The 17,456-nt window shown below is 33.1% G+C and overlaps 1 protein-coding gene across 2 annotated transcripts; it reads left to right on the plus strand.

Annotated features, from left to right (window-relative positions):
• The first annotated feature begins 207 nt into the window (after window positions 1–207).
• LOC106664363 (chromobox protein homolog 1-like) lies at window positions 208–14,104 on the plus strand. 2 transcript variants are annotated; one of them, XM_014390039.2, is made up of 6 exons: window positions 208–427; window positions 5,269–5,303; window positions 5,487–5,592; window positions 13,053–13,257; window positions 13,327–13,421; window positions 13,820–14,104. In XM_014390039.2, exons 2-6 carry the CDS (start codon window positions 5,294–5,296, stop codon window positions 13,950–13,952), a joined length of 549 nt encoding a protein of 182 aa, XP_014245525.1. In that variant the 5' UTR covers window positions 208–427; window positions 5,269–5,293; the 3' UTR covers window positions 13,953–14,104. The 2 variants fall into 2 exon arrangements, with proteins under 2 accessions (XP_014245525.1, XP_014245523.1); XM_014390037.2 differs by having other exon boundaries at window positions 211–427; window positions 5,445–5,592.
• The last annotated feature ends 3,352 nt before the right edge of the window (window positions 14,105–17,456 follow it).

Raw genomic sequence — 17,456 nt, forward strand, 5'->3', positions numbered from 1 at the left:
TTATATTGATAATGTAAGAGCAGTGTAGGTTCATTATAAAAAAGTGTATTATTTAAGCGAAATTTTGTCGGTTTGTAGAAGGCGGAGTTCACCTCTCCGTTAGTACGTCCATTCGCCAAAAGAGTCATAGAGTGAAATAAAAAAAAAAAATCTACCGTTTTGGATATAAAAGGTTTGTCAAAAGGATGGCGAAAATTTAATTTGTGGTTTAATTGGTTTAAATCGTTAATCTTCTGTGCCAGGGGTGCGGATGTGAACGGGCGGCCGGCAACCGCGACCCCGGCCCCGGAGCCTGAACCTGAACCGAGCCGAGACGCCATTGCCCGTAAACGCACCGCATCATTCGACAGTTCGGGCGTCTGTTTCGTTGCCCTGGGCCGATTTCCCTGGAAATACAAGCCGTTGGTTTATCTAAGCCGGCTGTCTCGTAAGTATCGAACATTTTCCGACATTTCGACGTCTCGTCGTTTTGTAAATCGTCTTAATTATAGAATTGAACCGAAGGCGGTGATTCGTTCTCGAGACGCGGGAACTGGATCTCACTTTGCATTCCTTAAAACCCGCCCCTGATTATTTTCACATTTCTCTTCTCACAAACGATTTTTTATTATGTTCAACTTTAAAACGAAATAAATTCTTAAGTCGTTTTAAAAGGACTTTTGGCCCCTTTGCCCGTTAAGCCGTTTCAAATACGAACAGATCCGTTGTGTTTATAAACGTGTTTTCCTCACTTTTCCCTGATTTCATTGCCATTACATCATCTGCCTTTAATCGGTTTGTAACTATTAACAAAATCTTATAAACCTAGTCTTATTTACTTATTTTTTGAATGTATCGATCTAACCCTAAATGCGGTTGCATTGCGTTGTAAACTTGTCCCACAGGTCTTACGTTTTCATAATTAAAACCTCCAGATTAAACAAAAGCATTTATTTATCTATAATTGTATTTTTTTATTACATAAGTTAAATATGTATAAATTAAAAAATATTGTGACACATTGATCATTCAGTCAACACTAAAAAGGACTTTGATCATACCCAAGCTCACAAGCATTCAATTCTTGACTATAATAACAATACTGTATCTACATTTTTTCTTAAAATAAAACAACCAGACCTATTTCATTGTTTGGATCATTTTCTTCTAAGTTTTTTATATTTGTTGTACGCTAAGGCTCTGTATTGGTGCAGAATCATTGAATTCGAGTCCGCAGTTACAACCAAAGTTCCAAATGATTCACTTTGAACTATTATAACCTTCTATGAGTGAGGTCCTCTGAGGCCACGTATTAACAGTGTTCTTGATACGAGAGCTTTTCGATTCTCAAATTCTTCTATTCTTCCATTCACTTCGGTCTATACATTGTCAAAAATTGTCCGTATCGTCCCCTTAAGGATAGAATTACAAGAAATCCTTTCTTAGGGGCTGTCCATGTCATAGTAGGAATACACTGGCAAAATTTCAGCTGTTTAGATTCAGGGTTTTAGTCTGTACATTGTCTGTCAATCAGCATGAACTGTTTTTTATAGATTGAAGAACAGTCAACTCTTGTTAATTTGAATTTCTTGATAACACACACTCCTCAGCAGGTCACTTCGGTAAATTGAAAAAATCCTGCCCATTTTGATACACTCGGTGGTATGAAAAATTTTTTCTAATATGGGAGAAAAAGCATGCTATTAATTGAAATAGAGCCACTTACACATTTTGTTTGTTATATTCCTCTAAATTTCACGTCTTGTTTTTTCCTTCCAGCCAAAATTCTGACATAGACCAAATTCTTCTTCGAATTTTCTCTAGTTTGTTATGTTCTGCGGTCAGTGCTTTGTCAATGTGTTCTGAGCACTGGTCACATAGGAAAATTTAAACGAAGCGCACCAGGTCACATTGAAACTAAAACAACTTTACATATTTTTTTAATAATGCGTAACTATGTCCAATTTCACAGTTGATCTATTTCCACTTTTTCATTATTTTTACTGTTCTATATATGTACAATTTAAGTAATAACTTGCAAAAATACATATCAACTCTTAACAAGTTTTATTCCTACCTCCTGATAAATTGAATTATTTTTGTGGTTTCTTTGGCTTCATATTATCAAGAGTCCACTGTACTTATTTAGAATTGGCCTTGGTTAGGCAACAAAATTATCTTTACCGCAGTTTTCTCATAAATTCTAGATTGATTCGCTCAATTTAACAAAACTGACTAATTTGTTGGTAGGGTATGTAGTTCTTGGCCATCTCTGTAACAAATAATACAACGAAATATTGTTTATTCTGCCATCAACTCTAAGAACGAATTTCATCACTCATATCAAAACCCACAAGCATCAATGATTTAACAGTTGACCAAAATTACACATGCAACTATAAGCAGATTTTTTAATAAATTTTGTTACTTCATTTATTTTCATCTACAATTGTGTATGTATTATATACAAGGAACAAATTGGATTTCAATTTGTGATTGTGACATTACAGGCATTATAGAGATAGCTACACATTGGCAACCGCTCTGGATTAATAATATATAAATCACACTGTCTGTTTGATGCTGAAAATTGCATTCTGTAAAAGAATTGTTCTTGATAAGCAGATAAAAATAAATAAATAAAAAATAAAGCTTAAGTAGCCCTATTTCACATTGTTTGGATCATATTGTTGTTTTAACTCTACATTATTATTGTAAGGGCTTTGGTACTGTATTGGTTGGGGATCAGTTATTGAATTCAAGCCCATTTTTTTAAAAAATTAATTTTACAGTCATTGCCATAGCCCGAAGCCTGTGTTTACAATCAAAGTTCCTAAAGAATTTACTTTTTTTTTAACTATTCATAATCAGGTGTAGATGACCTGTCTTCTATGAGTCTTGTCCTCCGAGGGCCACCTATCGAAAGTGCTCTTGATGTGAGAGAGCTTCTCTTCTGATCCAGCCCACCAACGCTGCCTGTTTATTACTTTTATTGACGTACTTATTTAGAATTGGCCTACCTTGGCAACAAAGTGACCTTTACCACAGTTTTCTCAACACTAGATGGATTTGCTCAAAAACAACTAATTTTGTTGACAGCATATGTTTTTGTAGTTCTTGGCGTCTGTGTAATAATTAAACAATACAATGAAATATTCTGTCATCAACCCTAAGAATGACTTTCATCCCTCATTTCAAAGCTCACAAGCATCAATGGTTAACTCTTCTCCGAAATTACAGATGCAGCTATAAGCAGATAAAAAAAGTAATTATAATAAAAAAGCTTAAGCGGCCCTATTTCATTGTTTGGATCTTTTTTTATTATTATTTTACTTATTTTTTATTACAAGGGTTCGCAACAGCAGAGGTCATAACAACCTTCCAGGTGTCGGTGTTTTGAAAAAACAAAAACGTATATCAAGTTCGAATGCAGGGCCAACCCCTATTTCATTGTTTCGATATTCTCTTTTTTAAGTGTGTAGAGATTAGTGACCGTTAATCGATAGTTATTCAGATATCGTGAGATGCGGTCGGGTGTGATGTAAGTTTCAGAAAAACATTTTCTTTACCGTGCCAACGTTTCGATCTTTTATTGAGATCATCTTCAGGGCTCAAAGTGTTTGTCTTCTGTGTAATTGTGCCATCCTTGCGTGTCGTATCGGCACTCTCAACATGACACGCAAGGATGGCACAATTACACAGAAGACAAACACTTTGAGCCCTGAAGATGATCTCAATAAAAGATTGAAACATTGGCACGATAAAGAAAATGTTTTTCTGAAACCTACATCACACCCGACCGCAACTCACGATATCTGAATAACTCTTTTTTAAGGTTTGTTTTTTAAAATATTGTAAGGGCTTTGGTATTGTGTTAGTATGGGGTCAGTCTTTGAATTCGTGTTTGCAGTTACACAGTTCCTAAATAAATTACTTTTGTTGAAGTACTTAGTTAGAATTAACACAGCATAGGCAACAAAATGTACTACCACCGTTTTCTCATCAATTCTATATGGGGCTAATTTTGTTGGCAGCGTATGTTTCTGTAGCATTTGCCCCTTCTCAACAATTAAACAATATAACGAAGTATTCATTGGTTGAAAACGATGGTTGAGGAGAAAATTATCATTTTCAACCTATGAATTGATACCCACTCCACCCTAATTATTTCTATTAGACTGGCCATACACTTAGTGGCCTACCGGAGAGGTTTACCTGTACCGATAAACCGGAATGTGTGTTAATTTCTAGTGAAATTGTGCAGGTATCGCGACCTATCAAAATTCGATTCTTCTTGCACATTTGTCTACACCGATGTGTGTGTGTGTGTGTGTGTGGGGCTCTTTGGTCACCTGCACAGGTTTCAGCATTCAGTTGAAATTTAAAGCCCGAATCAGGGCCTAACCTAAGTTAAACAGTTTATTGGCATTGAAACACCGAAGCATTTAGAAACTGGCCTATTTTAGGCCATAAAATAATTGTTACTCTTGTTTTCTTTAAATACTAGCTTAGTTTATGTAATAGTCTACCAAACATGTTAATATTGTTTGTTGACATTGCACGTTTATGTAGCACTTGCAATGTCTTCGTCCACAAATTGCATTATTTGCCCCATTATAATGGTTTTATTTCCTTAATATTGTGTGGTAGAATGTAATAATGTAGTCTCAAAAAAAAAATGTGTCTGGTTAGAGAAACTTAAATTGATGACATGCAACTTTGAATAAAAAACATTTATGTGAATAAAACTTCATCAGCTAAATTTCATTATCTGGAATTTTTTTCCCCGCTTCACAAATGTGTTATAGATTTAAAATTGGCCTTGTTTTTCAACAGAAGTCGTCTTAAATTGTTTACTGTTTTCAGTACTTATTTACTCACAAAGTAGCACTAAAAACTAGCCAATTTTTTAAACTATGTTACCACTTACAGCCATTTATTCAATGTAAGTTTGTTTTGTTACTTTCCTGAGAAGTACCAGAATTATCCTCTACAAACAAAACTGAGTCACCCATTTTCCATGTGGTTGTAACATGGCTAAAAATAATAAGTATTTACCTGAATTCATCAAACAATCATTTTTTGTGTGACATCTCTATATTTTCCATTACTGTGATCTGTGAACAAATATTGTCTAGTCGTGTGTCTATTTGAAGAAACAATTGAAAATTATTTTAGAAGATTTTAATTAACTGATTGCAAAAATTGAGTAATATATTAAATAACATTGAAATAGTTAATAGAAAATTTAACATTTTAATAATATTAGTTTATAATTGTTCATTTCAGGTATTGACACAAAATTGAGGACAACATGATGAAAGGTAATTTTCCAACATTTTCTTTTTTATTGGAATAAATGTTATTGGTGTTATTTTTTCTGTAACTTTCTCTCTATTATGCATTTATCTTTTTCTCTTTTGTTTGTTACATCGTTGTATTTTTCTCCCCTTTATTAAAAAAAGAAGGTGATCAACCTATAGCTGATAATAATGATGTCTCTGCAGAAAATCAAGGCGAGGAAGAAGAAGAATTTTCCGTGGAGAAAGTGTTGAACAAGAGGATAAGCAACGGAAAGGTTGAATACCTGCTAATGTGGAAAGGCTACTCGGAGTAAGTTGGTGTTTGTGTTATTATTACCTTATTCGACTGAATCAGTTTACGCTTTAATTACTTTCACAAACAATTAACTTAGTCGTGTGCCCAAAACCAGAGCCACACATGCAGTATTCAAGTCCTAAGCCGCTGACAAATAGAATTGGCCATTTGCACTACTGAGTGATTAGGCGTTAAATAATACACAATGTTCACCGACGCACAAGCTTAGCCTTTTATGATTAATTCTCTGTGAATGTATGGCATTTATGACAAATATTGCACGTGCGGAACTGGTGTTAAATGCATGCAGCTTGACAAATTATTTCCTTTTAATTTAATTTTATATTAGTATGTTAATTATGTTTTTTACCTTCTGTTTTTATATTGGTAAAATTAAAAAAAGTTTTGAGCACTGAATTATTATCGTAGTTTATGTTGATTTTTTATTAGTAGACAATATAGTTCATTATTCATTAAACTGAACATTTATAAAGAAAGTTGGTAAATACATGTTAGTAAATAAAATCATTAAATTATTTTTTATTATGTATGCTTGCAACACGTTTCTATTGTTATTAATTGCTGAGGAATTTTCTCAGATTTCTTTTTTAAAATTTGTTTTATTGTGTGATCATATGAGAACACTTATTTCGAGCAAATAAGAAAATTAAAGAAAGCAAGTATGATTAAAAATTCATGGTAAATCAAGATGCATAAATATCTTATTGATACTTATTAATTCATTTTTGCCATTGAGCAAATTTCACGTGTTATGTAAAAAATGTTTTATTACTATTTTATCCATTTTTCACACTTGGTAAATATCAGAAATGTATAGGTGTAAGAATTGCTTCTTTCAGTTTACTATCAAAAAATTATTTCTATTCAAAATCAGGAAATTAGAAGACACATTTCTTTGTTGCCATCATCACTGTTCATTTAAAGCATTTGCATTGTGCAATCTTTTTTCTATTCTTCTTTTAATATGTTCGTTCTCACTGATTTGCAAAGATACTCTGAATTCCCTCTCCCCCCAAGTTTTGATATCTATTTATAAAAGAGTTGATAAATGACCGTTAATGAAAATTTGGCTAGAAAAATTACCTTTTTTTTTAGATTTTTGACATGTTTTGGAACAATGTCCGTACATGGGAAAGGTCACATTAGGCAAATCACCAGTATATATTTTTTTATCTGCTCAATATTATCAATTATCATATTTACAATTATTTACAAAATACATATTTACAAATTATGATTAATACAAAAATATACCAAACAAAAAAAACCATGATGGAGCAACAGGCCAAAAAGATAAACAACAAAAGAAATTTCTTTGATGTGCTGTCCTTGGTTATACCATCAAATGAAAGTGTTTTTGAGAAAGGAAAAGATTCGCCATCGAGGAAAACATATTTCACAATATGATTAAAAAAAGACCTATGAGAAAAAGTTTAATTTTTTCAAAAAATGTCCAAAAAGTCAAATAGAAAAATGATCTTTGCAGTAACGTTGACAAAGCGATACTAAAGGCCGAAACAGACTCAGTTTACAACCCAACACCCTACAATCTTCAGAAAGCAGGGTTTTTCTTGAAGTGTTACCATTATGGAACGACCATATGTGGGGAAGGGTGTATTGTCCGTAACGAACGTGTTAATTGAACTATTTTCTATATCTACCGGGACCTTAAGGTTCTCTTCTGTCTTTCGATCTATATATATATTAAGCAGGGTGGGCGACCAAGATTCGAGGGGTTAAATGCCTGGGTAGACTCGTACCCCGTCCTTAAAAGGTCCGGGACTTGGTCGGCTCACGTGTCCTGCATAGACCTTTTGGACTTGTTCACAAACCCCAAGATTTTGGACCATTTTATCTCGGGGAGTGATTTGGCGATGAATGTTCTTATTTTTGGATTTTTCCTCCCTTTCAGCCTATCTCAACCTGTTTCACGATCCTTACACAAGTACTCCTGGTATTGGGTAACAGGAGGAATCAGTGCCTCGCTCCAATTTTGCATTGAAGAAATTATCCACTATATCTTTAAATTTCAGGAGGCATTTCATTTAGCAGTTATTCCTGTACTATCTTTCTTTTTTAACTGATAACGTCCCCTCGCATTGCTCAGTTTTTCTGTCAATTTTCCATTTTTTATGTCTGAATGGTTTAACTGAAGCAGAGTTCGCCATTTGGCCTGACTAATTTCCCTCTGTTCAAATGACAGTTATAGAAAATTAATGAAGATCCTCCTCATATATTTATTGCAATGTACAGACTAATGTGCAGGAAATTATGCACTGTTACATCGCTAGATATGCTCACGCCTTCTCCATGGCCCATATTTATCTTATTTGTGTGTGTTGCTTTTCAACACCTCTTTTTGAGTTAAATCATAGAACAAAGGGCAAAATGCTATTTTTTTGTCATCCATACCACATAATTTTGTGACACTAAGAAAATAGAGAAATTAGAGGGAACACAGCTCTGATAGCTATGATGTGGCCCTTTTGGTATGTTTCTGGTCTTGAAAATATTTAGGAATGCTATATTTTTATTTTGTTTCCTTTCCTGACCCGAAATTTGTTTGATGATTATAGATGATTATAGCTTTTTATTCTTTCTTTTTACATTTATTTACCCTTGCACGTTTACAGGATGTCCCGGACTGTGACATTTTTGTCCCTGATGAGTTATGATTTTTTGTTAGTCTATGGAGTTAGTCTAAGTTACGTTACTTGAGAAAAACAAGATATCATAAGGGTTATCACAAATTTGGATTCAGCATTACGTTTTCTTTTTGCTATTTTCATCTAAAATAATTTTCAATTAAGAACTTTAATAAATGTTTAAATTTGAAAAATACCACAAAGTTTGGTTTTTAGTAAATAATGTATACTTAGGCATGTTCTTATGTTTAATCCTAGAGATTGTCCAACTTCATGAAAAATTCATTATTTAATAACCATTTAAACGGTATAAGAATATCCTATCCATAACCCCTCCTGATTGTTGTAGATTTACCACGTATCAGTTTCAAGTTTTATAATTTTATCCACAATAAATTATTGAATGATTTACAAGCATTAGACATTGAAAATTGTTTTCACAATGTTGATCACGATATCTGACACATCTGTGTTCTTTTTCTCATGGCACCTACAATTGCTCATGTGGACAAATTGGTTCTAAGTTTATCAGATGCTTGGGGATTTTTATCCTTAAATCTTCAGCATTGTTCACTACTGAACTGTACACCTGCACCCAACAAGTTCGAGCCTGGTTGAACCAGAATATACCATATGGATTGGTAGTCATACCCATGGCCACCTCATTCCCCTAAATCTTACTATCATGGATTTTTACGTTTTGGATTCGTTAAGGAGTAGGTGTGCTGTTCTTTAGTAAACAGTGCTGAAGAACGTTTCCATGAAAAACAAACAAAAATCGTACCTCAACAGGGGACCTGAAGATAGGTATAGGAACGATATCATTTAAAGGTATGTCATATAAAGATTATACATTGGAAATTGATGCAAATAGGGTCCTGTATTAACACCAAAAAAATTTTTTTAGCACTATCTCTGCAACACCGTGCATATCGTATATTTGTTTCGTTAATTTAGTAAAATTAATTAATTTTCGTAATAATTAATTATACTGCTTTTTCTAAAAATAAATTTTGCATTTCTAACCATCTTTTTCGTTACTATTTTTTTTTTAATTTTCCGCGGTTTTTACTAAATGGTTGCATTCTGCCGGTCAGCGTCCTTTTTATCCCAACCTGGCCCCGAGCAACCTCCCCTCTTTTGAACCAATCGGCCGACCTCGCGCGCGACCCATTCGTGACCGCCTCTCCGGATCTGTGTGAAGTAGGTTGTTTGATTCCTTTTTTTTACCCTTCAGACACGGGGAATTTCGAATAAATAACGCTCGTTTATTCCAAAAGAATTTATCGTGCGTCATCGTTGGCATGACAAATCAAAAGAAATAATGTCTTTATTTCAGAAGATTGCGACACCCCAATTACATTTAGATTAAAACTTTTTTAAATAAAATATGTACCAGGTTAGACCAAAACCGTCGTCTTTTAACACACACGGAGGCGTCTCGAGTTCTCGACCGTTTTTGACCTGTGCCGGACCCTTTGTTCCCTCTTTTGACCATTCCGCCAATTGGCGTGTCTACCTACTTTATTTTACATAGTTATTTGCAGTTTTTATTGTTTTTCTCGAAATTTTTTTTTCCCCAACGGGACTTTTCTTTGTAGGTATTACATTATTAAGAAACAGTTAGATGTTACTGAAGTGAAAGAACGTGTAAGTATTTTACAAATAGTAAATTTGTCTTCACAAATACGTATTTTACAAATAAGTATTTTACATTAGGTACTGTATCAAATTTTTATATTTACATAAACAATAATATTTACAATTTTTTTTAGCTTTATAAAAAGTGTATATTAACAAAGACAAATAACATTATACACAAATATAAATTTAAAGTTTGGCTCAAGGTTTTGCAAATCTGACTAATAAACTAAAATTACATATTAACAAAACATTTATACGAATGAAACTATAATCATGCGAAAATACAAATGCTAAAATTATTGTAAATATTGGGCATGCGCAAAAATAATGCAGGTTTTGAAAAGGCAATCAAAACTACACTGATCATCAACAAAAAAACCGACCACCTAGTTTTTGCACGAAAAAAAAAATAGCATTTGGAAATGTATATTTTCTCAAACCTCTAAGTCCCGGACCTTAGTCTTATTTTTTAGAAAATTTTACGTTGAACGGTATGGCTTTTTTAAAAATGTTTTCCTACTTCGTCATTCATCAGTAAATTCAAAAATTTGAGAAAATGTTAATTTTTGCACTTTTTATGGAAAATTCAAATTGTGCTGTGAAGTCTGGAAATTGTGCTTGAGCGGTGCCCTTTAGCAATTTCTAGGAAATTTTTAATAAGCTTTCAATTGGTCACCACTTGGCCCGATTTCTCAACAGTTTTTGAGTTATTCTTTATTTTTGGGCTAAAAACGCGTTTTTTTACTTGCTCTTGGAAACACATCACTCTCTTGCTCTCCTGATTTCCAAGAATGCATAAATTTTGAACCGTCATGTTTTTGCAAATTTTACGCTCTACAACTTTTGTTCCGAAGGCATTTTTAAAAAAAGTGACCAGGGAAGTGACAATTCTCACTTTTTCTTACTTTGAGCTTTTGGGATGTGGAATGCTTCTGCTGTTGATAACCAATTGTTTACCGCTTCAAGGAAATTTAACTTTTCCTTCCCATTTCACAGGTGTTCACATTCAGGTGTTGTGGCAGTTTGGCTTTGAATAACGTATTAAAACAATAAGTTTATACGTGGTAAAATGGGGAGAGAGAGTGATCGGTTTTTTCCTTGAGCATGACCTGGTTGTGGTTCTGCCATCTCGCAACGTTTTCAATGTACATTTAAAAAAGTAGTAATGTGGTTACAAACAATGATTAAAAAAAATGTAAATAAAGAAAAAAAAGTTTTCTACAAAAAATCAAGATTAAATAAAAAATTTGTTTACCTTTTTGGTGTTCTAATAAAATATATACAGTTAAAATAAAAAAAAATCTATATGTATACATATGCAACTAAACCCCAAAGTGAAAGAAAATTCAACAATACAAGCCCTCATCATAGCGCAAATAAAAATAAGGGAGTGAGTGCGCCGATCCGCGTAAAACCGTTTGACTGGCTGAACTCAGTTGTGCCAGGTTGGTCTTGAACCGACAGTCTTGAATTGGAATGTCTTACCAAAAATATGAATTTAGTTTTTCAGAATAAGATTTTTTACCTTGTTTCTTATAAGGAGGAGATTAATTTAAAGCATTGAAGATGATTTCAATGAGTAAAATATTATTTTTTATATGGATTAATTTATTTCCTCATTAAAAAAAGACGTACAAACAAATTAAATTTTGTTCAATGTTTTTTAGTTACTTTTAGTTCTTCCTTACTTATTCTTCCATCACTGATTGGTGAGTTTTTTTTTTTAAATAAGGCATTTCATGTTGATCGAGTGGGGAGATATGTTAAAAAAATAATATGTTTTAATATTTTTTATTAAATAATAAGATCTATTTTTTAAATTAAAATTTAAAGTACATAATATTTGTACTACATTTTTGAAGAGACTTCAATATTTTTCTTTTATGCTTTTTATGTTGATTTTTTATATTTTTTAATGGAGGGGTTTTTTTATTTTAAACATTTAGTTTGCAAGATTCACATTTGACAGCCTTCAAAGGTTTTTCACATATATATACACTGATTCTTTGAATATTTAAATGACAAAATTTTGAAGTTTTTTGCAATGAATCAATTAATCTTGAATTGAATCAATTAAGAACGATGAATTGCCCGAATATTGTTGTTTAGTACAATATTTTTTGTTTGTTTTAGTTGTCATTCAAGGCAGGGCTAATTGAACATTTGGTTATTTATCAGTGGTTTGGGAATATAATGAATCATCGGATGAATTATAAAAATTTGATAAAGTTCCAACATATTTCATTATGAATCTTTAATGAAAAAAGAAATACATCGATTATGCTCACTAGTAAATAGATTTTTTTTTGTCAATGAATTAAGTGACATAAGTTTATACACCTGTATCACACATTAATGCTTTTGAAATAAAATACTTAATTTCAGTGTTGAACAAACTTGAGAGCATGTAGAATGATGTAGTGATGAAATTAGTTTTAAAAGCTTCAACAAATAGTTTGCTTTTTAAAGTCTAATGTTTTCATTGTACCACTTGTGCATAATTTTCATTGTTTTTAATAAGTTATGAAAATGGTAAGGTTAAAAAAATGAATTAATCTTTTTTGTAAGTAGTTACATATTTTATTTTAATTTATATACTTTTGAACTATCGAGGCTTTTAATAGGATTTTGACTTCAGCTTTACATATGTATGTGATACATATGTGAATAAAATTGAATTTTTTTTTTATAAAGTCATTAATAAAAAAAGTTTTATCAATACAATTTGTCACATCTACGCGTTTTGGAATTTGCCGGGTTTGATATTATCTTTTAATATCAGCTGGATATTACCCTCATTATTGCATTTAGTTCAGTTTCAGTATTCTATTTGTTTGTGCCTTCATTTGTTGAATTTGTCCATCTATTGCCAAGTTTGGGTTAATTTTTTTAAATATGCAAATTTAATTAGTTAAAATGCTCGGTAGTGTAATGATTGTTTCTTCTTACTTGCAATTATAAAAGTGTGTTGGTGACAACTACAAATTTCTTGACTTATTTTTTAAAATTTATTTTGAAATTAATTGTTGTTTAATGGCTAATCTATTTGTTATCCTTTTTTAAGATGTGATCTGAACATACACTTTCCTTAAAATCGCACCATTTATTTGTAAATTTTATAAACTTCCTTGTCCTTCACCATTTTATAAGAATTGATTTCACCAGGAGTGACAATACCTGGGAGCCCGAGGAAAACCTTGACTGCCCCGACTTGATTCAGCAGTTTGAGGAGGAAAGAAAAAAAAAGATGTCAAGTGGCAACGACCTAAAGAAAGAAGACACAGCTAAAAAGAGGAAGAGTATAGTTAGTAGTACGACGAGTCCAATGTTGGATGACCGGAAACCAGCCGAAAAGAAACGAAAGTCTGATGTAATTTCCATTTATTTAAAATTCCGATACTATCAAATTTTTGGTTGCTTATATTTTGTAATTTAATAGGATGACAAGCCACGTGGTTTTGACAGAGGTTTGGAACCAGATAAAATTATTGGTGCTACTGACGCCAGTGGGGAGTTAATGTTTTTGATGAAATGGTAAGTAAATAATTTAGTTTTGTTTTCTCATTGATTTCTGTTTGCTGAGCACTAGTGCAGAGTTTGCCTGCAGACATGCAAAGTTTAGCAAAGTAGGATGCTTAAATGCTGAAAATAAAATACTTATTAGTCTAATTGGCCTGTAGCTCAGAGGGTCTTTGGGTTTTTGCCCGGTTTGTGTAACGTTAGATTTTTGAGGTTTTCCAATTTTTCGGAGAGTGTTTAAAAACAAGCAAACTATTAAGGACGTTTAATAATATAAAGGTCTAATTTTAATATGTAGAGTTGAATCAGCAATAATTGAAAGTCATTGATGTCATATTTTCATAATGTATAAAAATTACAATGCAGGATGCAACAGGTTTTGTGGCATAATTGGTTATTATTTCTTTTAACAGGAAAGGTACCGACTTGGCCGATCTTGTTCAAGCAAAGGTGGCGAATGTGAGATGTCCACAAGTGGTTATTCAGTTTTATGAAGAGAGGCTCACATGGCACAGTACCAACGACGAAACTGTTGGGAAGAAATGATCGTGCAACATATTCGTGTGCCCAGGTTTAAATTCTTCTGACGGTTTTAAGTTGTTGGCTCTAAGACTTTATGTAAATGTCACCAAAGATGACAAGTACAGTTGTTAACAGAGAAAGTAAAATTTTAAATAAAAATATGTATACAGTTTTACCATGTTTCTTTTTGTAAAAAAATGAAAATAAAATTATATGTATATATGTGTATATTGCACATATACACAAAAACGTATAATATAGTGTTTGAATTTATTACATTGTCATGTCTTTGTTGCTTATTCGATTCTACTCAATTTTCATATTTTATTTTATACACAGAGTGATGAATCAGTTGATATTATAAACAAATCAAAACACAATTTAAATGTAATAAATGATCTTTTATTATGTTTGTGTTTCTCAATACAAAGTAATTATATAAATAAAGTATAAATGAAATTTTCTTCACTTGTGTTTTAGACTTTTACTATCCTTTTATTGCTCAGTTTAAAAGAACAATGGTAAAAAAAAGTTGCTCATTTCTCAACATAAATTGAATTACAATAAATGACAAATGAGTTTATTAAAAAATGTTAAAATGAATAGGCATTTTAATTATGGCTATTATCAAGCATAAACCAACATGTTTTATGTATATACCATTATGAAATAAGACAGGAAGTTAAGTAAGGTTAGTTTCTGTAAGCTAATTTAGAGTCCAGATTGCTTTTACTTTTAATTTATTTTCAAGGCGCAGACTTTTTTGACATAAATGTCAAGATGTGTGGGTCCCAGAACAGAAATAATACTGTTACGAAGTGGTCTATATCATCTTGCCTCCATAATTCCATAAATATTAGTTTCTCTTCAAAATATTCAAAACCAATCATTTGTTCTGTTCTGAAACCAACCTTGCAACATTTATGATTGACTTGGTAACATAAACGTTTCACACCATTAAACCAATGGTTGTGTGTCCCAACATGTTTTTTTTAAAGGTATTGGTTAACTTAAAACGTTTTGAGACCTACATAAATTATTCATTTTACAGATTGCTTTTGGCAACAGAAAAAAAGAAAGAAATTCGGAATTTATTACAGACTGCTGCATCAAAGCCAAACAAGATTCTAAACTTATTACAGACTACTGCACCAATGCTGGACAAGATTTACAGCTTGCAGCACCACCGAAGCTGGACAAGTTTCTAAACTTATTACAGATCTACTGCACCAAAGCAGGACAAGATGCTAAACTTATTACAAACCAGCTAAGCTGGACAAATTATAGAATCATTACAGATTTGCTGTACCAAAGCCGAATGAGAATTACAGACCAGCTACCCCCAATGTCATACAAGATTCTAAACTTATTACAGATCTACTGCACTAAAGCGGGACAAGATTCTAAACTTTGACTGCTGCATCAAGGCCATACCAGATTCTAAACTTATAACAGACTGCTGCACCAAACCGGATAAGAACTACAGCTTGCAACACCGAAGATGGATAAGTTTCTAACCAGTTTAACCAAAGCTGGACAAATTATAAAATCATTACAGATTTGCTGCACCAAAGCTGAATAAGAATTACAGACCAGCTACCCCCAATGCCATACAAGATTATAAAATTATTACAGATTTGCTGCACCAGTGAGTCTAAACTTATTACAGGTCGAGTTCACCAAAGCAGGACAAAGTTCTAAACTTGTTACAGACCTGTTGGACCAAAGTGGAACAAGATTCTAAATTTATTATGGACATGCAGGATCAAAATTGGGCAAGATTCAAAATCGTAGCATCTTTTAACTGAACATTGCGGACTCTATAGGTACTTGGAAATGTTGGGAACGGCAGAATAACTGTAAGTTTTGTCAAGTAATTGTTTTTAATGAAATAACATCTAATTATGAGATTTATGTGAAAGTCTGTGCAGTGATGAATTTGTAAATCTTGATTAGTTGGTATGGGTGAGGCAAGAATCCTTCCTATGACCTCATTGTTATCTTGCACATGCCTACCTCTGATTAAAACCAAATGCTAAAACGAGAAAGATAGCATACCAGGAGGATAAATGAATGAATTGGAGCCAATTTTTTTTAATACAAGAATCACCCTGCCACTAATTGCTCAAGCTTCAGAGATTAGCGAAATCCCTCGTCGAAAAATGATGAAATTAGAGACCTATTATCGTATTAGTGAAGTATAAGGACGGAATTACTTGTGGCTGATATTAATTTCGACGCTAATACCCTGAAAAGGAATTTTTCATGCCGAACGTGAAGAAGCCTTTTTATGTATGTACGTCGGACTGGGAGGAGCCGAGGGATGTGATGTAGAGCTGGTGCCTGCTGGCCAGCTGATAAGCTTTAGTTTTATACGAGCTGCGTGACAAACCCCTTATAGGATCCACTTCGCCATCCCCCAAGGGTTAGACTTATGCTATCTTCTAAACCCCGTTCCCTTCTTATTACGCTCAGCTTATGCTTAAAGGGTTCTTTTTATATTTTTTAATTATAAACCCGATGCCAAAGCCTTTATCAAAAACGTTTAACGTTCATGGCTTTTCATCTTCACGGCGAAATTGCCTCTTAGGTTTGAGTTTATTGTGAAAAAGAAATCCTGTGAAGGTCGATTATCGTCTCTGATCCCATTCAGCCGAATTAGTATAAAATCTTTCATATGACAAAGAAATAAGGTTCATAATTTTATGTCGACTTATCAAATGAAGAAAACAAAATTTACATATAAGATAATTTCACGTATACCCAATGATAATAATTGTTCCTACTGGCGAGTATCTCTGAAAGGGAGGGATTCGCGTTAATAAATTTCCTCAGGGCAGGAAGAAGAAAACCGGACAGGCCGAGGGTTAATGGGCGGAGAGCAGGCGAAGTATGATGCATTGTTCAAAGGATGAGCGATGAATCCAACGAGGATGGATACTTCCCACTCTATCACATCTCGGTCCTAAATTTTTCACCTTATTTTCAATCGAAACTAGCCCGAACTAAAATTCAAACGATGACGGCAGGAAAGGTTCAAATCGGATTTGGGTTAGTCGGAACCAAGCAGAAAGTCGATTTTCTAAATGTAGCATTTATTCTGTCGAAGCTAGAAATTTCTATGTCGCTAGATTATACAAAATTCTAAATTGTAGAATTTCTTCTCGAGGTCTGCGGTTTGATAAAACTTCAGTTTGGCCTTTTCTCGCCTTTTTAATCTGTCAGATGCGTCTCGCCGTCTCGCCCCACTTATTTTCCACATGGCCAAAATTGCCAACCATGCAGACCAAAATTTTCAGATACGGCTAAACAAACGTTTCGGATGAAAATTTTATCTTTATAAAGTTTCACTGAGTTTATAGTTATACAGAAAAAACTTGACGGTTCTTCGTATTGACGACCGAGGGTTGATGTCTTGTCTCACCCTGCTTATATCTATTCAGATATCGTGAGATGCGGTCGGGTGTGATGTAGGTTTCAGAAAAACATTTTCTTTATCGTGCCAACGTTTCGATCTTTTATTGAGAT

The sequence above is a fragment of the Cimex lectularius genome, unplaced genomic scaffold (genome assembly GCF_000648675.2).
Source record: "Cimex lectularius strain Harlan isolate CLEC.00 unplaced genomic scaffold, Clec_2.1 scaffold119, whole genome shotgun sequence".
NCBI lineage: Eukaryota > Metazoa > Arthropoda > Insecta > Hemiptera > Cimicidae > Cimex > Cimex lectularius.

What these genes read in the sequence shown, in the direction of transcription:
- LOC106664363 (XM_014390037.2), top strand. An exon ending in AAAAGAAACGAAAGTCTGAT is followed by an intron (nt 13,258 to 13,326) that starts GTAATTTCCATT and finishes GTAATTTAATAG; the next exon opens with GATGACAAGCCACGTGGTTT. An exon ending in TTAATGTTTTTGATGAAATG is followed by an intron (nt 13,422 to 13,819) that starts GTAAGTAAATAA and finishes TTCTTTTAACAG; the next exon opens with GAAAGGTACCGACTTGGCCG.